Genomic DNA, 22,175 nt, shown 5'->3' on the forward strand with positions numbered 1-22,175 from the left:
TGCCAAGCGAAAAACAACACAACTAATCCACTGTAAAAAAATAATTTTTTTAATGGTTTTGCTCTATCTACAAATTCCCTCTAAACATAATCTGTGTGCTTTATGTTGGGGGGATCATATGAGCCTTTCCTCTCACCTGTAGGGTCATCGTCACCCCCTTCTGCGGCCTCAGACTCGGTATCGGCCTCAACCTCTCGGGTGATGGTGCTCACGATGCGCATCTCGGGGAACAGGGTCACGCCCTCCTGGCTCTCGAACTCGGCGGCGCTGCGGGCAAAGTGGTCGATGCCACTCAGGCTGATCTTGGGCTCCTCGGGCTGCAGCACCATCACGTAGCCTTCAGCATCGGGCACCGTCACGCAGGGCTCCTCGTTGAAACATCTGGGAGGAAGATTTGAGTGAAGAGTGAATATCTGGGCCAACCTGGATCTTGTATCATGGTTTGAAAGACATTGAGAGACACGATTTTGTGGGGGATTCTGGCCCTCTTCCATAATCTGGAGGTATGTCCGGTTGAGGTCAGGGGAATGAGGGGAAGGCGTGTGAAACATAAACACTGAGATGGGACAGTCACAGCTTCTTTATTAACATGGCAAATGTAAGTGAATAAATGTAGAGCCCTCTGCACTTCAGAGCAGGGCTGAACAAAGTGCTGATGCAGATGTGTGCATATGCAAATAAGAACAAATGGTTAACCGCAACACTAACTGGAGCTGATCTTGGAGAAAGCTCAGCAATATTCTGAGTCTTAATATATTCCCTTTATACATAAACTGCGAATGTAATGTATTTTGTTATCCACCTTTCAGCCTGTGAATAATTCATATATACTGTACATTTATATCAACATCAAAGAGAACTGAAATATTAAAAAAACTGCATCCGTCATTGTCCTACCCCAAACATGCCATAGTTACTCTTTTTTCCTAAGGTAATTTGGTAAAACTGACCTCCATTTCACCTCAACAAACCCTCCTTACATTTAAAGTGGAAAGACGAACCCTCCCTGCATGTCTATAAGGCAGAAAGAACCATATTGTCAAAAGTTGCTGCTGTTGCTGACTGACACACAAGGTGAGACGGCGGAGACGGAGCAGAGAAGATCAAAACAACCGGTGAGGTATTCTTGGCTGCTGCTGCTGCTTACTTGACGGTGGTGGAGATGCGAAGGTGTCTGATGCCAGGGGTGGGGAACTGGCGAGAGTTCAAGTAGGAGATGTGCTGCATGACCTTGTCAAAGGCGTTAATGTCGTCGCCCTCCACGGTCAGAGAGGACTGGTTGGGGTTGAACTCCACCTGAGATGAGAAATCAAAGTGACACACTGTGATTTGAAGCAAAGCATGTCTCCTAATGCCAAATATTACCTCCAAAAACATGTACCTGTGCTTTCATGGGACAAGCCAGTTCAAAGTCCTTATTACCGGACCGCAAGCATCACAGACGTTTTTTTTTTTTAACTCAAGCGTGTCGCCCAGAAACGCTTACATTTGAATCTCTGCAGCTGTCCTTTCTTTCTTTACCTTTACTTATAAATACCGTTTCTGTTCTCCGATCCCATTTTTTTAAATTGTGAAATACTGCTTAGTCACAACTCATCAAGTCTCTACAAGTACACTTTGGAACCATTGAGTGCCAGATCCAGCCTGACTGAGCGGTAGTGTGTTGTCTAGCTCCTCACCTTGACAGCTGAAGCTACCTCCTCAGGCAGTTGCACGTCCAGTCCCTCCTTGCAGGTGTACAAACAGTCGATCACCTTCTTGTTCTCCAGCTTGCCAGTGCGGATCATCAGCCCCGCGAGGTTCCCACGGAAAAACTGAGCCATCCGAGCATTTCCGCCTGAGGTACATCAAGATAGAGATGAGGAGAAGAAAACCAGTAACACACAAACACATTTAAACCTAGATGCTCCAGTGGACATTCCACATACTTCCCCCCTTTTCAGGGCTGGAGATTCAAGCATGCCGTATCAATGTGCAAAGCTGGCGAAAATGACGTTCATGCAAGTTAGTATGCGTGTCCTTACAAGGCCCGAGGCCCAATGAGCGGAGACTGGAGAATGATGGATGAGCTTACACACACCTTAGATACATGCAACATCTGCATTGACAAGGTTTCTTTGGGGCAAAATAAAAATAACACAACAATAGGGAAAAGTATTCAAATAAGGGATTATCTAGAATAATAGTGGAATAAATCCTCTTTAGTTACCTTATTCATGCAAAATAATGGAACCATCTCTAGGACTGAAACATGCTCAAAATGTTCCCCAAGAATGTGCATACTTGAGTATTTCAGAATTGCTGTGCGGTGCATCAATCCTGCCTAATGAGAGGTGAAATACTTGAGTGGTGTCTTCCTGCAAACCCTAATGAGTGCCACTGCAGAGTCAGAGACATATTTAGACCTCCAGATCTTAAGGTCACACATTTATCCAACGATGAAACTGCGTGTGTGCGTGTGTGTGTGTGTGTGTGTGTGTGTGTGTGTGTGTGTGTGTGTGTGTGTGTGTGTGTGTGTGTGTGTGTGTGTGTGTGTGTGTGTGTGTGTGTGTGTGTGCTGCAGTAACTCTGTTATCTGATACAATGGGAGCTACTGTGTCTGACCCAAAGGTCACCTTCTGAATTCTGCATGTCACAATACCGCAGCCAGGTCAGGTCATAGAGTCATGCTCATTATATGTCTATTTATGTTGCTAGTGTATCAGGTTGTGGTAAGAAAAAAAGAAGGAAAAAAAAAAGCCTGGCTGACACAGTGAAGGGAGCTTATAAATGGAGGGTGACGAAAACACAAAATATAATGCTGACGGCACGCCAGCAACATCCACACTGCATCATGCACCAAACAGTCATGAACAATAGATGACATATTTCTGCATCTAGAATGTATGACAATCATTCTAGTCAAAATGGTATGAGGATGCAGTTAGCGTGGTGGGACGTTTGTGGACACATGGACATATTTGAAGAATAAGGGAAAGACCTGAGGTGGGCTCAGAGACTGACTCAGTGTCATTGTCATGTCCTGAGTTGTCTGTAAAGGACAGAAACAAGAAAGCAGGGACAGACAGGGAGGAAAGGTTGAGGATCTGCAGTCCAGATTCAGATGCCACATAAGAGGCCATGGTGCATCTAAGAAAGAGTTATATAATAACATGCACAGACTATATTTCATTTTAAAACAAGCTCTCATCAACAACTATCATAACAACAGATTGCCAGGTAGCATTGGAGTATCTTTATACTATTTCAACCACTAAAAAACAGCTGTAGGAAGCAATGTAAGAGGGATCAACGTCATGCTTTACCATCTATCTGTGCTTTGGACTTGAATGAATACATTCTATCAGACAAGAGAATTATGGTTAATTTCATTTTACAGCACTCCTCAAAAGAAATTAGCAAAGAGTTTACCTTGCCAGCAGGCACCAATGGTGAGTTGAGTTTCGATCTTGGAGGTGTGCAGTGGGTAATCCTCTGTTACCAGGAAGGGCTCAAAGGTGGTTCCATCCACAAACATGGACACGGTGGGGAACTCTACATTCAGCACATAGTGATGCCACTCTTTGTCACAGGCCTGGGGACAACACACAGCAAAGATAATGTAAAAACCTGTGGAAGTTGCATTGAAAAAGGTACAATATGTTTCAATTGAATAACAAGCATCAAAGTCATGTCATCCTCTAGACATGAACAAAGTCTGGTGGTAAGAAGCGGCTGACCTGGTCCAGCTTCCAGTGAAACTCTGCTGGTTTGTAATTCTCAGTCTCGGAGGGATCCTGGCGAAGGAGAAGGATCAGCCGGCAGTTGTGGACGTAGAGTGAGTAGTGGTGTCTGTTCATTTCTGCAGTAGATAATGGGAGAGGGGAGATGAAGATGTGAAACCGTAACACCACACATTTTCATGTAAGTGTGACCCTAAATATGTGAATATTTGGAGAATGTGTGCTGATATTTTACTGGCATTAATATTATTTAAAAGCAACCACTATGAATCTTCAATAGGTACCACACAAAAGCAAGATATAGAAAAGATCTTGTGTAGCCTTTAGTATTACTGTATTTATATTTCCATTGCCTGACTTCACCAAAGAGGGCAGTCAATTATTAGCACACACTGTATGTAACAAGCACAAGCCTGTAGCTGTGCCCACTCATTACACAAACAACACCTTTGAAATATGTAACGGCTGGGATTTGTCATCTGCACATGCCAATTTCATCAAGGACTTTTACTGTTCTTATAATTAACAACGTGTCATAACATGTTCTAACATTGGCAGAAAAAGAACCAGTTCCACAAGCTATTCCTGTTAACAAATGTTAACAAATGTTAACAGGAACTATCCCCTTCTCTATATGCAACCACAAAAAGTAAGTAGAATTACACAATTCATTTGCTCATGTAATCGCAGCACCAAACACCAACTGGCTGTTAATCCTTAAAAAAATCTAAGATGTACTATCCTTTTCTAGCCTAGTAATTCATAATTGAAATGCACTGTAAAGTACAGACATTCTGTGCTGTGTATTTCTCTCGTTTAATCAGGATATGTGTCAACAAAAACAGGCCACACTTTTAGGAACATGGCTACATATCATGTTTTATCCTAAGGGACACTCATAACTCTATGAACATGCTGGTCTTGGGTTAAAACATTTCTAAAGCAGAATGAGCTAGTCTAGTATGAGGCATTTAATCAATGAGTCAACTAACAGGAAGTCAATTACATTTTTAGTTTGAAAAATTAATGTATAATGTTACATGTAAAAAAAGCATATATAGTAAGATTGATCTACTTGTGAGAATTACTGTGGGGTATATAAGTGGCTTGTCAGGTCAAGACATGTCCAGCACATGAGTTTGATAGTGAGCAGTTGTTTCACCCCTTCTGTTGTTAATTTTAGGGTAATTATATACAGGCTTCACAATTTCCGTGTTTAGTCTTGGTTCAGTATTAACAAGTTAAGACTGAAATTAAAAATAAATCTACTGAATAGGAGACATTTTTGTGTCTGTGAAACGGCCACTGTGCTGAATGGAGGTCATGAATGTTGCTGAGATCATGGGTATGGGAGCTTCCTGACCAGGGCACAGCCATGCTGATGTAATCCTTCTTATATAAGCACTCGTACAGAAGCCTGATGAACTGCCTCTCACTGGCCATGGCAGAGACTATACAGACAATAATACCAAGGAGCTTGTGAACATGCACACAATGTAATACTAGTGACAGAAATGGAAAGGTCAACGAGCAATCGGCACAGGTGAGAAAAGAACATATAAAAAGGAGGTGTTTCTTTGTGTTAGCCCACCAGCCGAGCACTAACACTGATTATAGCATGAAGTCACAATTATCTTTTATAAGAGACTTACTTTCAGATAAGTTCATGTGTAGCAATGATGCCAAAACAGTTACACACTGATTTGACCCATTCAGTAGACACCGGATATTTTAATGTAATAGAGGACAATACATTTTAGATAACTGCAGTGTTATCAGGTCTTAATGGTTAAAACCGTATGATACAAGTTACGGAATGATATGGTAAGAGTTTAATGTTTTTTTTTGGTGCTGCGTCAATTGGTTTCTGGCATTAATGTACAATGGACCAATCATCAGTAACAATATTTTACTTCATAAACATATTACAGTTACAATTTAACTAATGATTAAGATTATAAATCTTTTTGTTGTGATGGTCTTTGCATTGGAAGACCTGCCCAACACAAACTGAAAGCAGAATTATATGGTGGGTCAGCTTTCCCTTTAGTTACATTTGGATGATGGATTATTCCTGTTTTTTACACTTGACTAGCCGCAAACCAATTTCACCTTTGAACAATTAAAGTAAATGTTAACTGGCGTTTTTTCACAGAGTCCAGGTGAAGCTTAAAATAGATCTATTTGAGAGAACATTGTGAGAGATGTCTTAAATTCCAGGGACTTTACCTGTCTTGTCAGAGTTGCAGAGGATGGTCTCCTTCTCATGGGCCCCGGGGCCATGTCTCATCCACACAGAGATGGTGAAGGGCTCCTTCAGGCTGGTGCTCACCATGCCATCGGGAACCTTGATGGCCTGTGTGCCGTTGAACTCAAAGACCTGGTCGCTGTCATGCCCGTTATCGGTGGGCAGCCCTACCGTCCAGTTGGCAGAGCTGCTGGGTGCCGGTAGAAGCTCCACGGTGCCGGAGCTGGCTCCTTAATCAAAAACAAACAAAGAAGTGCATACAGAATTATACTAGGGACTAAGATGTATCAACAAAATATTTCTATTTCCAATTATGTACTGGTGACAATACATATCTCCAATGGAGCAGGTACTTACCGCACAGCTTGTGCAGCGACTTCTCAGAGTAGGTGTCACGGTCGCAGCCCTTCCCAATATGGTTGGTTTCCAGTTCAATAGTGGCTCGGATGGACGTGATTGGCTCATCACAGGTCTCCAAGTGCATGCTGGGGAAAAGGGCCAGGCTGCCTGTGCCAGGTTCGTATTCAATCCTCTTATTGAAGCCTGAAAGACGAGGAAGGAGTAAGACTGAAAAGATGTCCTTCGGCACAGCACTGATAACATGGGAGCAGTCCATAAAGGGGCTGTTGTTAGTAATTACTCATTAAGAAGTACTTATTTAGTTATTTCATACATAGGAAAGACCTTGTGGCTCAAAGGAGTAAAATAATCCTTTTTGACGATGGCTGCCTGTGTGGACTGTGTTAGTGGGTGTCTTTTGTTCAACACAGAGACACACCTTGAAGAGTAATGGTTAGAGGGCTACAGCGAGTAGAGGAGAGCTTTGATACCTTGCCAGCTGGGTTTGCAGGTAGGCTTGACGCTGATCTTGACCAGAACGTCCTCGGAGGCCCGATTCTTTCCACAGTCGTAGGCGGTCACAGTCAGCTTGTACATGTGCTCTTTGCCGTAGCTCAGTTTCTCTGTGTTCTTGATGAAGCCTGAAAAAAAAAGAAAATAAATATGTGAATGTGCCAGGGCCGTTCTTTGTTCCATTTCAAAGCTGCAGCTGTGCCAGCCAGTATCTAAAAACCCTTTGAGCCAATAACACCAAAAACTATGAAATAAGCTGCTGAATAGAAATCTTTGCTCAAAAGTGATCCACTGTCAGGCTAAACTACAAGCATAATATATTGACGAACATATCTTAGGTCCACATCGTAATATTTTGGACTTATTATTGATTTACTGCTGCTGCAACGATACAATTTTCCTTAGGGGATGAATAAAGTATAGATCTATATATTGTACTGTACATTCATACATTACATTCTGTTCTGTAATTCATTTCCAAGCTAATATGTTTACAAAGTCAGATTCCTTTCTCAGGTTTTAACTCCAACTCAAAACACTAATTATCTGACACATTTACCCTCGTTGTTTTTTTAACTAGACAGAAATAAAAAGTAATCTTACAGTCAGACACGAACGACTGACCATCTTGGGTGACATTTCAAGGAGAATGTCATTACCTCACAAGGCAACAAGCTTGTGATGAATTCTTAATGACGGATTGGGACGCAGTTGTTTACGCAGATCAATAAACAATGTGATGTTTGTCAATATAACCGGGGGTCTTTGGCATGCGCTGCGGCTTTTTAAGAAGCGGACGCTGTGTGTGTGTGTGTGTGTGTGTGTGTGTGTGTGTGTCTTACCGTCTTTGTCGACAGTGAAGGGCACATCGGGGGTGACGATCTCATAATTGCAGATCTGGCTAAATTGGAAAGAGCAGTCGGCGTCCACTGCCTCCACCTTCAGGATGCTGTCATACTTCTTCCCCTCGATGACCGTGGCTTTGTAGGACTTCTCCTTGAACACCGGGGCATACTCGTTGATGTCGTTCACCTGGATGTGCACAGTGGCCCTGGCAAACACAAATTAGGACCCTGTCAGCTATTGCCACACATGATGAGATGAAATAATATTTAAAATATATATGAACAGAATTGGGACTGTCATGGGTAGCCTTTGAATGGGGATACAACTGTCTCTTTCACACTTGGTTCATAATAAGGAAAAAAATAATAAGTACATTCATTGTAGCTTTCAACTTTTAGCAATAGAGAAGTAACAAGTCATATGGACTGGTAGTGGTAAAATTCATTTGGCAGTTTTTGGGACCGTTATAGTGAATCATCAGTGCTTCATGGACAACCTTGGAGAAATCAGATTCTGATGAAAGTCAAGTGGCACACTTTTATTTCCCTGCCCTGGTGCCCACAAATTGCTCATAAAGAAAAAATCTATTATAAATATTCTCAGTTCAGACTGCAACGGGACTCCATTGTCCATTAGTATACAGATTATTTTCTCACTTAACCATCGTCTAATGAAACAAGTGATTAATGCTTTTTATTATTTCCAACAGCCCAAGTGAAATTGCCAATGGAGTTTCTGTTGAGCGACTAATCAAATACCGTAATCGTGTAAATTGCTGCAGCGCTAGACTCCAAATATGTCCCTATGTGCATTCATGTTAGCATACTAACCAAATAATGTTGGATAAATAAATGGATTGCTTCTAATTATTCCCACAATCAGCAGAGGGATTACATATTAACTTATATACAGTATATTCATATATACAGTATACACTAACCAGCCAATTTATTAGGTACACCTGTTCAATGGCTTATAAAAACAAAAAGCTAATCAGCAAATCACATGGCAGCAATTTAATGCATTTATGGATTTATACGTGGTCAAGACAATGTACTGAAGTCAAACTGAGCATCAGAATGGGGAAGAAAGGGGGTTTAGGTGACTTTGAACGTGGCATGGTTGATGGTGCACGGCAGGATGGATCCACACTTTCAAGTTGTTTACGCCAAATTCTGAACCTGCCATCTGAATGTCGCAACTGAAATCGAGACTCATCAGACCAGGCATGATTTTTCAATCTTCTATTGTCCAATATTGGTGATCCTGTGAGAATTGTAGCCTAATTTTCCTGTTTTTAGCTGACATGAGTGGCACCCGGTGGGGTCTTCTGTTGCTGTAGCCCATCTGCTTCAAGGTTGGTCGTGTTTTGCGTTCAGAGATGGTATTCTGCATACCCTGGTTGTAACGAGTGGTTATTTGAGTTACTGTTGCCTTTCTATCATCTCGAACCAGTATGCCCATCCTCCACTGACCTCTGACTTCAACAAGGCATTTTACGTCCGCACAAATGCCGCTCACTGGATATTTTTTCTTTTTCGGACCATTCTCTGTAAACCCTAGAGTTGGTTTGGAGTGAAAATCCCAGTAGATTAGCAGTTTCTGAGATACTCATACCAGCCCTCCTGGCACCCTCGACATTGCCATGTTCAAAGTCACTTAAAACCCCTTTCTTCCCCATTCTGTTGCTCGGTTTCAACCTCAATAAGTTGTCCCGTGCAGGTCTACATGCCTAATGGCATTGAGTTGCTGACATGTGATTGGCTGATTAGTTATTTGTGTTAACAAGAAAATGAACCGCTGTACCTAATAAAGTGGCCGGTGAGTGTATATACATACAAGAGGATTTTAATTGTATGTTTAATTAACAGATTTTTTTCCAGCCCTCACACAGAACAGACAGGTAGCGGATTGTGAGGAAATATTTGCTCATTCTCCAGAACTGGACTATTTAAAAAAAAGCTGTAGTCAGGTAGAGACATTTATGAGGTGTCAGAGGTTGACTCACTTGTGGGATTTCTTCATGTTTTCCCCGTCAGGACCTTCTCCACAGTCATAAGCTTGGATGGTGAAGGTGTGCTCCTTCTGCAGCTCACAGTCCAGCTTTTCCTTGGTCCTGATGACCCCCTCGCCAGTGGACTTGTCCAGGACCACAGCCTCGAAGGGGACATTCTGCCCGTGGATCCTGAAGCCGCAAATCTCACCTGAACACGTCAAGAGCCAGAACAGAGTTTGCTCAGAATGACTGACGACGACGGGCGTGACATTTTCATCGCTCAAATGAAAATTTATGTTAACAACAAAACCATAAATTCACGCAAAACAAAATTAAAATGAAAGATCAGCCACAGGTTTTGGGTGCCGGGGAGTTGTAGATTGGGGTGGGTGGTGTCTGTGGAGGAAGCCCAAAAGCACTGTCATATGGGTGAGTACTCGGGGGGCGGAGTTGGGGGAGAGGGTGTGTGACATTTAGTATCATAGAAGACGGAGTGTCTTTTCCAAGCCACTTGAAAACATTGCATCCAGTCATGCAGGCAGAAAACCGAAAAAAGATGTGGACAGGCATTTCACAGGAGTACTTAAGATATTATAAATCAAACTCAGGAAAACCAAGCCAGAAAAGTAAGAACATAGAGAGTAGTAATTGTAGTAAAACATATGTGTAATGAATACAAATGACAGCCTATCATATGATAGAGACAATATTAAATTTAAATAAAATAAATAAGATCTAAATTTTAATCTTTACTATAGAGCATTATAGCGTTGTGATTAGGTGATCCAGCACCAATTCAGTCAGCAATACTGGAAAAAGGCTGTAAAAGAAAAAAAAACACCTTAGAAATATATATATATACTATGTTGTTTTTTTTTTTAAGAAAGTCTTCCTGTGTAATTTTGCCGCTCAACCAAAACTTCTGTAAAATTAATCGAAATCAAATGAAATCATATAGAACTTAACCGCTACAATAACTGTATTCAAAAACAAAAGAACTGGATGAGAACTGGGGTTAGAAATATCAACTTGCTTGACATCCACATCAAATGACAACTGCAGCCATGCTAATGGTAGAGATTAGTGGTGGAGAATTAACTCAACGGATCCACTGAGGCAAAGATGCAACAACGGAAACTTTGTAGCAGAGAGAGTTTGCATTAGTTAACAATCTCAACAGCTTTCAGTTAGACTTTAATGTAAGGAAAGTCCACAGGAGTCACTGTACCTGTCCTGCATTGATCTGATAGGTCACAATGTAGGCACCACGAGAATGGACCATGCCTTTGAATACGTTCACATTTTCAGAACCTCGATCCTCTTTAAAAACCAATTATAGAGTCAATTTCTGCTCCAAATGCCATGGGTGTTGAGAGGAAATCATTGTATGTGTCCTTTAAGATTGCATTTCTGTTGGGAAAATGAGCCTCTCCTTCCCTAATTTTCAATTGGAAGGACTGGACCGGACAAAATGGCAGCAAAGTGACTGAAAACGCCTGTTTTAAAAGCAGCTTTCTCTTTTTCCTGGTGACAGCTGAAAAACTGTTAGGGTCTGCAAACTGCAATGGATGTCTCATGCACAGATATTTCTAAGTGCAGTCAGCCCCCCACATCACACTTTTCATCCAGCTGTTGGAACTCTAAAAGAGTGAGAAAAAAACAAAACATAAAAAGGTCTAGAAAAATCAAAATGGGGAGATTACAGAGCATGGCGGGAGTTTGTCTGTGTCAAAGTGTGGATGCTGTGTTTTTTTTCTTTTCTTTTTTGCGTTAGTGGGTTAATATAGTGACAACTAAGCACAAGGCAGAAGAAGAAGAGCCCAAGATCACCTTCTTCGGTGAGAGTCACCTCAAAACTCTCTACAAGGAAGGGAGAAAAGATAAACCCAGATCAGTTAGAAGAAAAAGTTATAGACTCTCAGAGAAAACAAACAGAGTGGACATAGGAAGGAATAAGCTGACACACATCACCATCAGAAAAGCTCAATACACCGTAAGGAAACAGTATTCTGCCAGTTGAAAGAAAAAGAAGGATTAAAGCATTCATGAAAAGCTGGTTGTAATCTTTGTAGTTTTTTTTAATAGCTCCTAAGTATAAATACATATACTATGATATAAAAATAAATATTGGGCGTGCAAATTTCAACAACAACAAAAAATCGTTGAAGTCATTTTTCTTGGCTGTTTGTTTTTGAAGCCCTGTCTGGGCCTCCAATGGGCTGGTTCCTGCACGCTCATTTTGTTTTCACCTACTAAACAATTACAAATGGATTTTACATTAGGGAGGGACTGCTGTTCAGGGCCAGTCATGCAGTGGGAGTTGTGGGCCTCCGTGTCACGGCCTCTCTAATGACCAGTTCACACCGCGGCTTTAAGAATTCCTCAGCTCTTTGCTTTGTGACACTGGCCTGTGAGCTCAGGTCGGGTCCGCCTTCACAATAATTGTCACATATTGATTTTAAAAGGCTTGACCTGCATTGGTCTATTTTTTTTTACTGTTGGTACTAAATTAATACAGTGAATGTGTATAGGCTCAAAAGGTCAATATGCTATATAATCTGTAGTATCTGGTTGCAGAATTTAGGATATTTTTTTCTGCCTGATGTTCCTACATGAAATACGCATTTAGATTTTCAGGGCCTCGGCTGTGTATAAACACCAGACTTTTTCTAAGCGGACAAAAAATGAACACTTAATACCGGATGCCGAGCAGATATTCGCTGATTTTGACAAAAAGTGTTTTGCATTACAATGACTGAGTATGGCTTTAAGAGCCAGTGATTGGGCTTCTTTGGCCTGTGGGTCAGCGTTACAGTCAACCCTGCTTGTTGCCACAGATGGAGGCTGACACGACAGAGCTGGTCACCCTTGATGCCACGTGAAGCCAGATTGCTGGCTTCTAGGGGCGTCACAGGGACACAGTCTATTTTGCAAAGCCCTGTTCATCAGAAAAGGAAGCCGTAGGCTGATAGAAGTGGGTGCACCAATCTCTGTATTCAACACAAATTTACTGTGAAAGGAGGCAAACCTCACTCACAGAATGGGTATTATTCAATTTCCTGCTCTTTAGAAATGACGGGCCCCTTGCTGTTGTTGCCCCATTTATAAAAAATGCTTTCAGCCGGGCCGATCGGCTCTAGAGAACAATCACATTTTCACATAACTTTGTGAAAGAGTATTATATTTGGCATCTCATATGACAAGCATGTGAACATTAAAGCCTCACTTGCTAAATCAGGAGAAGTAATCTTTGAGATAAAAATGGCTATATCAAATAGAGTCAGAGCGCCGAGTGTGCAGGGAGCAGCAGACAAAAGATCACACAACTCATGTGATGTGAAATGGTGGGAAATCATTTCCAATGCTTTGGTGCCCTGAACCCCCGCCAGAGTCTATGCTGATATGATTTTTTTTTTAAACCCAGAGCCAATGCTGCCTTGGTCCATAAAGCACACACTAATTGTACCTCTCTAGCGAGGGGGGGGTGGGGGGGGAAGAAGAAACAAAAACATGAAAGGGTATTTTGATCTGAATATCAAAAGGGCCGAGCTGGAAGATATGGTAGCCAGCTGTATGCCTGTATGACAGGCACCTCATACAAATCTGTGTGCTATATAGCAAAGTGATTGCTTCCTTTACTACTAAGGCAGTGAACATTTGCGTAGAATAAACACACTAGTAATTTTTAATATTATCTACATGGAAATACAGTTCTAGATAATAAAACACCTGGTAGAGAAGGATCCTGATATAATAAGCAGGACGTGATGAATTCTAAGCATTATGCTGAAACTGTATTTGGAGTTATTCTTTCATGCGAGGAGAGCTTTTTTTCCCAGTTTAATTTACAATAATAGCCAGTTCAATTCAAAAGGAATCCATTGGGAAACTGATTACATGTCTTTAAGCGTACACATCAAAGTCTTTGAAATATCTATGCCATTCACATTATTCATACATGAGCAGTTTTTCTCCATTCATCACCTGAAACACAATTTTCAAAGCGTTCATGGCACAGAGTGGGTTTTTTCCTTTTTATTAAGTGTCAAACGAGAAGAGAGAAATTTCCAAAGTGAATCCAAAGGGACTAAAATGAAAAGCAGATGCATTAACCCTCCTCTCTCACCTGCGTAGCGTAGAGGAGCATCCTTGTCCAGAGCAATCAGAGGCGGGTCCAGAAGCACTTTGTCGTCATTTTCCGTTACGATCCCGTGGTACGTCGTCTCGATCCATGGTTTGTGCTTATTGACTGTGAGAAACAGAGAGAGGAGAGAAATAGAAAGTCTTTAGGAATCATGTCTGTCTTGAGGACTTGACTAATTAGCAATTCACATCTATATTTTTTAGTGCTTTTAAATTAATATTCAGATTCAATCTGTGTTTTCTATATAAAAAGAAAAAAAAAATAGCTTCCTTGGGTTTTATATTTCCTCCTTTTGCAGCTTAAGTACATTTTTTAATGAGGTTTTGGATGCTGTAATATTATTTTTAGAAGCTCCACAAACAATGAAGGCATCATCTATCTACAGCAGGAACGGGGCAACCATGAGACAATGAGGACCTAGAATCTGCTGGGTTTCACAGGGAACTGAAACAGCTGCTGCTCTTGACCCTCCATTAAACATCATTCTTAATCCGAAATACAATGTGCTTAAGGTAAATGTTCGATTTGTTGACAGGATTATTTCAAGAATGATTTTATGATAGCACTTTCTACACCAGCAATGTTTCCAGCAGACAGACAGTACCACAATCCATATCACCTAGTGAGTTTTGACTCGAGTATCACAGGGGTAGGCTCTGGCTATGACTCGGGCTGCTGTGTGGAGCAGTATAGTGGGGCCCTAGTCTACAGCTTTGTGCTCTAGTCGGCCTGGGAAGCATCCCAGCTGCAGACAGGACTCTGCTGTAGCTGCCTGGCGGCTGCAGAGAGAGCTGCGGTGAATGACATATTTGGGCTGGCAAAGGCAAACAGCAGCATCGACGCATGGGAGATGCAGCTCTCTTACAGCCAATATGTGCTCACTCCAGAGCAAGGAGAGATGGAGGAGGATGGCAATCTCTGCTATTTATCTGCAAAGGTGATGCTGACTCTGGCTGACAGCGCACTGTGTGGGGCAGATGTAATAGGCCAGATCAGGGAGAAATACTCAGAAGACTAAACTAAACAGGCACAAAAAAAAGCAAGACCGTCCAGATCTAATATCCAGTTACAGTATATCTCTTTGGCTGTATTTTGGAAGGATACAGGGCTGGACTTTACCAAAGGCCTGTTGGCCTGGGTTCAGTAAAGGTTTAGGAAGTGCAAGTCAGAGTCTGCAACGTGAGTGCACATTAGAAGATGTAGTCATAATATGCATCGTGATTTGCTGAAATATACATGGGGGAGCTGACATGCATTATGCCATGCGCTCTACTTTTTGTTAAAGCGACAATGCTCCAGTGTGGAAATGTTTTTCGTTTGCCAGAGGTTCCTGCAAAGACCTATGGAGGACAGAGGTGGGGTGTTTTTAAGAGACTGACCAATCAGGGACTGCCTGTGTGAAAGCTTGTTTGTTACCTGAAGATTGGAAATATTAAAAAAAGAAATAAAATAAGTTAATTTGTTGAGCAACAAAGTAGAAAATCTAGAAATTGTTGAAACAATCTGTTGTGTTCATGCAGTATAGTATGCTGCCTCTCTGCCCTCACCCCAACCTCACTGTCCTTATTCAGAAGGTACTTTGATTACAGTCCGTTCAATTCAATGTGGCCAGGCCATGCACTCTAGCTACTCTATGCTAACATTGAACTGCTGCGGTAGACTAAACGATTAACAGTGGGACAGCATCGACCTCAGCACAGTAGGCATTCATCCACCCTGATAGGACATTTCTTCCCAAAGTATCAAAGCATACATGATGAAAGCATGGAAAATAAAGCTGTCAATCAAGTCTTCTTTATCTATAATATCCAGGTTTCTCGGACAGCTTAGGTCTTAATTGATGTTCTGTATAAAAGCTTCGTTATAATATAGCCCATTTTGTTGTCACTGACTCTACCCAAAACTCTAATGAGCAAATCATATTTCCAACTGAATTATGTTATTTTAGTATAAAAAATTTCAAGTTACTATTTTCATAAGGAAAAGTCTACTTCTGTGTGAAGGGAAATGCAAGATATAACCGTCTTCATTACTAAAAGAAGCACATCTTCTGGCCCACGTTTATTCAATTACCAGCAAACAATAACACATTCTGAGCGCAACAATCATCTCAACAAACAGCATTATTTAAATGGACAGTGGAGTAATTGCTGTGTCTCTGTTGCAAAACGCTGGTGCCATTCATGCAGTTGTTGATGCTGCCTAACTAAAATGTATTTGGCACCTGTGTGCTCGTAGTCGTAATACTTCCTCAACTATGTGGATAATATGGCATGCGATGTCGTCTATAACATCTGAAAACCAAAGTGTTAAAAACATCAATTAACACCTTGTTCCAAAAACTTTAACAAGTCCTCATTGGCTGACCAAATTGTTCATTAGGTTACATAGTACATTCAACAGTAATACAACATTTTCTTCCATGAGTCTTTATAGTCAAATCCTAATTGCATTATGTGTTGAAAGTTAAATTAAATCCACAGCCGTGTCATGATGCAGAAAGACTGGAAATCACATAGTACTTATCATTTGAATTTTATAATGATGTTAGGAGCTTCAAAACAGTAACTTGATGAAAAGGAAACCTATAAAAGCAAAATAAACGATGGGGATGTTCTCAGACGACTTTCAGTTGTCAGTCTGCCAAATCCAATTTCAGCGGAGCAAATGAATCGCATCGTATGTCTTTACATAATTAAGTGTAATTCTCAGTAATTACACGATCAATGACAATTAATTATGAGCTACTTGTACATCATTGGTATGATGTGGGACCGCAAAGGATGAGAATTACCCACCAACATAATTTTCCATAAATAGAGAAAAGTTCTTGTTGAGCTATCCGAATAAGACATGCTTTAAAATTCACACTGCATAAAGTAAATATATCCCATGTTACAATTGCTATTTCAGTTTCAATAAATAATTTTCCATTTCTGTTTAAATCTTGTCTTACAAGAGCTATGCTTAGTAAGAATGAGTTGCCAATGCCATGATTGCTAGTCATGTTTGGAATTGATCAAGCCCAATTAATCGTCTTAGCTGAGCGTCTCGTGACCTGAAATCTTTAGACAGATTGCTAGGCCAGACTACTACAATAATCTGATTTAGCTTCCCCAGAGTCACGGTTAGTATTAGCAAGGCCCCACTCCCATGTCGGGACTCACAATTGTCCACGAGTGGCATTCACACATGGCACTGAATTGCACTGAACCAGGACCAGCACTGGATGGTACAGCATCAGGTTGCATTCTCAAAGCTGCTGCAGGTACGAGACATTTAAACCTAAACAGATGAACCAACCAAGAACACTGCCTTCCCTTTGCCCTTCCTATCTGGTAAAGTAAGTTCATTGCATATAGCATGTATCTCCACATTGACTGAAGTTTTGAAAAAGAGGTATACTAAAAAAAGTGCATTTCAACCAGTGTAAACAAGCACACCAACTCAATGCCGGTAGGAACAGGTAAAACTAAATGTGGTAGTTTGGAAGTCATGAAAATTCTACCACATTCAATCATCTTTGTGCTGTTATGTCCAGTAAAGTCTGACAGAAGAGACCAGTTCCCAATGATGGGATGAAGGGGAAAACCTGGGAGAACAGTGACACATCCAAAGAAAACTGTTCCACCGCTGAGCATCCCCATTAAAATTAAAGCCCCCTTCACTCACACACACCTCCCACGAAATGAAATCTAAAGCGTGGTTTGATTCAAAGCGTGAAATTTTCACACACATTGTGTGAAATTGCCAACAAGGCCTATTAACAAGACAGCTTCATCCTCGCCCTGGAGACCTGCAATGACTGGCAAGAACATGTGCTGTGCTGTGAGTTCCTTGGCAGAGAACATTCGACACAATTATTCTTGGAATTGAGGTGTCGGAGAGAGGCCCACTGCTGCAGCACTGAGGATATTTAGCATTTCTGCCACTTTCTTCTTTTTCTCACTCCCATGAAAGCAGATAATTGAAGAGGAAACTCTTCACTCCTAATGAATCAACATTAAAATTGTCCCTGTGACATACTGCAGGAGATGCTTGAGAAGCAAGAGTTTTGGTAGGTTATATCTTCTGTAAATTGACATCATTTCTTCCCTTGATAATTATCTAGTAAATAAAATAGGCTCAGTAAAGGTGTGTCACGTGTTGCTTAGTCCCACGTAGGGATGCAACAAATGGTTCTATAAATAATTTTATTTATTTAACCTTTATTTATTCAGGGAAGGCCATTGAGAGCAAGCTCTCTTTTTCAATGACGCCCTGCTTACAACACACAATAAAAACATAACATAACACAAATACAATAGAAATGTAAAATATATATAAACAGTCAGTCATACAACCAGAACAACATTGCAATACATATAAGTAATACAATGAGGCAATTAAGAAAGCTATTTAAAACAAGAGCAATCCTTATTAAATGCAACTTCAATTATCACCTTGAATGTCTCAATTGAGACCAATCACTCCAGTTTTAGTGAGTCCTGAAGTCTATTCCATCTGTCAGGAGGAGCATAAGTGAAAAGCAATCTTTCCTGAGTTGCTATTGGTGAGTGGAATGACATTTTAATTTATAACGATTATACATAATTGTTATAAATATCCGATACATTTTCTGTTAATAAGATAAACAAACAAACTAACCAAGAGATCATAGTCCTAAATCCTCACATGTTGAATCTAAAAAGGAGGTCACAACGATGTGGGTCAATGTTACGCAAGGTAAAATGCATTGTTAACCAGCTATATGGAAAGAGCACAATAATCCTGTCAGAGTGTGCCTCCATTACACCTGCCACTAAATATAGGACAATAATACTTTAACAGTGCTCTTATCCTATCCTCACAGTACTCTTATCACTTGTTTTTGTACCCTAACACTGCACCTTATATACAGTTGTACTCTGTAGTGCACTGCAGAGTGAGCTGTACAAGGGTACATCAGGTTCAGAGAGAAAGAGATATCTCTCTTCTGGATTACATAACTATTTGATTTAGCTTATTTTGCCAATACATAGATCAGAACTGGTAATTATAAATCGATATATCTACGGCCTTCAATCATTTAGACCAGCAGCCAGGGCCGTTTAATAACTGGATTTCGGCTCCCATCCCTACCTGCAATAGTTTGTTGGCCAGCAATGTGTTTGATCTTTTTCTTTCCATAGTATATTTAATTTAACTTTTATTTATACTCGAGAGAATAAACTAGATGTACATAGATAGAAACGCAGATGGTAAGAAAATGGTGACTGAACACTGACCGTTTTACGTAACATAGATTTTATGTACAAATAGGAATGCAGCACCTGGACACAAAAGTGAGTTTAATTTAGGATGTTAACGTCTCAGAGACACAGCATGCACACCTAGCAACATGGCTGGATGCTACAACATTAACTCCATTTTATCTGCCTTTTCCTGCTTGTGTGCAGACTGCATCGACAGGAGCGAGCATAAAGCAAAGGTACAAAGTTTTTAAAAAAACTACTACTCCTAAAATGTTAGTTTGCATACATTGTGGGATTAAGGAGACAAATAGAGCACAGTGACTCACCATCCTTTCTTAGCAAAAAGAAACCATTAGCCTCAACATAAATATTAGATGGAGGGTTGGGATATAAACACACAGATATAATTGGGCGGATATTTGTCTCTAACTAAATAATAGATATGAACCAGCAGCTTCAGCACATGGCGACATGAAACACATCTACAAAAAAAAAAGTGTAGAAACAGGCAATGACGTATTTGGAACAGCATCCATCTCAAAAGTCAAACTGAAAATGAAACCCACTGAATCAAACAGTTATCATATGTGCACAGATGGCAGGATACTGGACCCACTTACAGCCCGCCCAACACAGTCAGTACCTGGTAGTATATACAATCCATTATGCAGCAAATAAAGCCAATGATATTTAATCCTATAAGGGGATGCGTCAATTTCATTCAGTGACAAGGTCAAGCAACGAGAAAGATATCATACAAATAGACAAAGGCTGCCAAAATCAAACACTGTCAACCTTTTATTATGAGTGTCTCACGATGAGCGTGATACAATGAATTGAGTTTTCAATGTCCCCACAACAACTGGAATCCAAATGATAAACAGAGGGATAAATCAGCGGCATAGACAGACGGATACTGCAATACAAAATAATTTGGTCTACCTAAGAAACTAAAGGGGTTATTTTAGACTTGTGTTTGTATATGTATGTTCATCGTCGCTGGGGTCTATTAGAAGTTTGAAAAAAATAATTAAAAAAAATAATTATTAACGCAACACAATTTAAATACTAAGGTGAGACAATATAGCCAGTAGTTATCCCCACTTCTATCAAGTGCCTGAACTGTAAGGTGGTACACAATGCAGGAAGACAAGTATGCGAGCCCTGTTATACATATATGATAAAGATATAAAAAGAATAGGGCTGAAACTAACGATTATTTTGATAATCGATTAATCTGCGGATTATTTTCTCGATTAATCGATTATTAATGGACTAGTGTTTTGGTCCGTAAAATGTCAGAAAATGGTGATTTTTTTTAATAAATTTTCCAAAGCCCATGTTGACGTCCTCAAATGTATTGTTATGTCCATAACACACAGATATTTCAGTTTACTGTCATAATAGGATTAAAGAAACCAGAAAATATTCACATTTGAGAAGCTGAAATCGGAGAATTTTTTTATCAAAAGATTATTCGAAACGATTAATCGATGATCAAAATAGTTGGCGATTATTTTAATAATCGATTAATAATCGATTTGTCGATTAATCGTTGCAGCTCTAAAAAAGAACATTTGTTGTCCAGCGTGATTTGCACTGCACTTTTTTGCTCGTCTTGAAAAACTGATTTGCAGCACAATCAGTGGTCTTGAGTAGTTAAGACTTCATAGGCCTTACACCTATTTTAATAGAAACGTGTTGGTGTATTTTGTGTCAAATGGGCAGAATGATCTGTCACCAACATGAACAATAAACAGTAAAAAACTCCATAGCAAACTTTCAGCAGTGTGATGATGATACCACCACTGACTTCTTCCATGAGCCCCAAAGAATAGGGGTAACATACTGACCATTCACATTTGGAGACAAAGACAAAGCCCCTTTACGGTTGCCAGGCCTTTTTTATTGAAGCCTAACCCTTACAGTTTGACCTATTAACCGTGATGAAATACTTCCTGCGAGAACGTTAGGCCCACAATAGGTCCTGCTAATCCTGAGATTCAACAGGACGCCTGTATGCACTGACTCTCTCCCTCCGTTCTGCCTCCATATAACGCTTAGCAAAAGGCTTTGCACGTGCCCAGCTACTGTATAACCCCTACTTCTGCCACAGACTAATCCAAGCACAATGATAGCAGACTATTTACAGGCTACTGGTCACTGGGGGAGATACAGGGAGAAATACACCACAGCTGGCCAGATTGTAGCAGCATCAGTGTAGCAGATGATCAGTCTGTAATTATGAGACGAAGCCATGGGAACCTCTGAGGGCATGTTGTGTAATGATGATGATGGTGCAGCTAAAAGTGAGGCCTGTGACGTGTTACGGGGGGCGAGACTTCATCGATTCAGCTCATATTTTACATATTTGACGTCCGACAACTTGCAAGCCTTCATCTTCTTTGATTGCAAATGTGAAGCCCTACTACAACCCCACTGGCAGGCAGATTAAAAGAGCAACACTTTATACAATTTATTTAGTGCATTCATATGCAAGTTTTTAATTTCGAACCATTTTATTTGCTGTGACTTACATGGTATAGCTCTTAAATAGTGTAAACAAGTCTGAATAAATAGTCTAGGCTTGGTGCAAATGTTTTGATTACACAGAATTATGAATAAATTCAAATTAAGAGTAAAACCTGCCGTTCACAGGCAACATAAATGGCAGCACGGTCAACACGCAGAGTGTGCAGCATGTATTATTACTGTTTGAGACTAAATAAAGCCTCTCTGTTGCCAGGCTATTTATCCATATTTGTCCCGATAGCTGCAGCAGTACACAGAAGAAAGGAGTGTCTGTGCTGCTCAGGTGATAGTCAGACCTTGAAGTGTCTCCAGGGAGATGACAACATTTTTTTTTAAAATTTGAACAGTTTAATCTGTAAAAAGAAAAAGGATATTCATGCACCACTTATGTCAACTGCCTAAGAGTATTTGAGAAGTAGGTAATTCCAGCTATGGACTGATTTCGAACTATTTAAAATATTTTGGCTTGCCAGAAGCTGTGATTTCCCGCTAGACAAGAAACAACAACAACAACAACAACAACAACAACAACAACAACAAGGGCCCTTCATGGTAGTTTAGAAGGCAATATCCAACAGAGGCAAACAGAAAGTGCAGCCAA

General features: G+C 40.5%; 1 protein-coding gene across 1 annotated transcript in view; it reads right to left on the bottom strand.

Annotated features, from left to right (window-relative positions):
* The window catches only part of clstn1 (calsyntenin 1), a 38,924-nt gene that overhangs the window by 11,042 nt on the left and 5,707 nt on the right, over positions 1-22,175 (bottom strand). The window contains exons 2-12 of the mRNA XM_080030617.1: positions 13,791-13,913; positions 9,677-9,872; positions 7,665-7,873; positions 6,801-6,950; positions 6,328-6,513; positions 5,952-6,200; positions 3,720-3,841; positions 3,412-3,574; positions 1,680-1,837; positions 1,148-1,296; positions 137-381 (exon numbers count right to left, since the gene is read on the bottom strand). Of these exons, the coding sequence (XP_079886743.1) occupies positions 137-381; positions 1,148-1,296; positions 1,680-1,837; positions 3,412-3,574; positions 3,720-3,841; positions 5,952-6,200; positions 6,328-6,513; positions 6,801-6,950; positions 7,665-7,873; positions 9,677-9,872; positions 13,791-13,913 (1,950 nt within the window). The remainder of the gene's footprint in view (positions 1-136; positions 382-1,147; positions 1,297-1,679; positions 1,838-3,411; positions 3,575-3,719; positions 3,842-5,951; positions 6,201-6,327; positions 6,514-6,800; positions 6,951-7,664; positions 7,874-9,676; positions 9,873-13,790; positions 13,914-22,175) is intronic.

Source organism: Ammodytes marinus (assembly GCF_949987685.1).
Source record: "Ammodytes marinus genome assembly, chromosome: 7".
Taxonomy (NCBI): domain Eukaryota; kingdom Metazoa; phylum Chordata; class Actinopteri; order Uranoscopiformes; family Ammodytidae; genus Ammodytes; species Ammodytes marinus.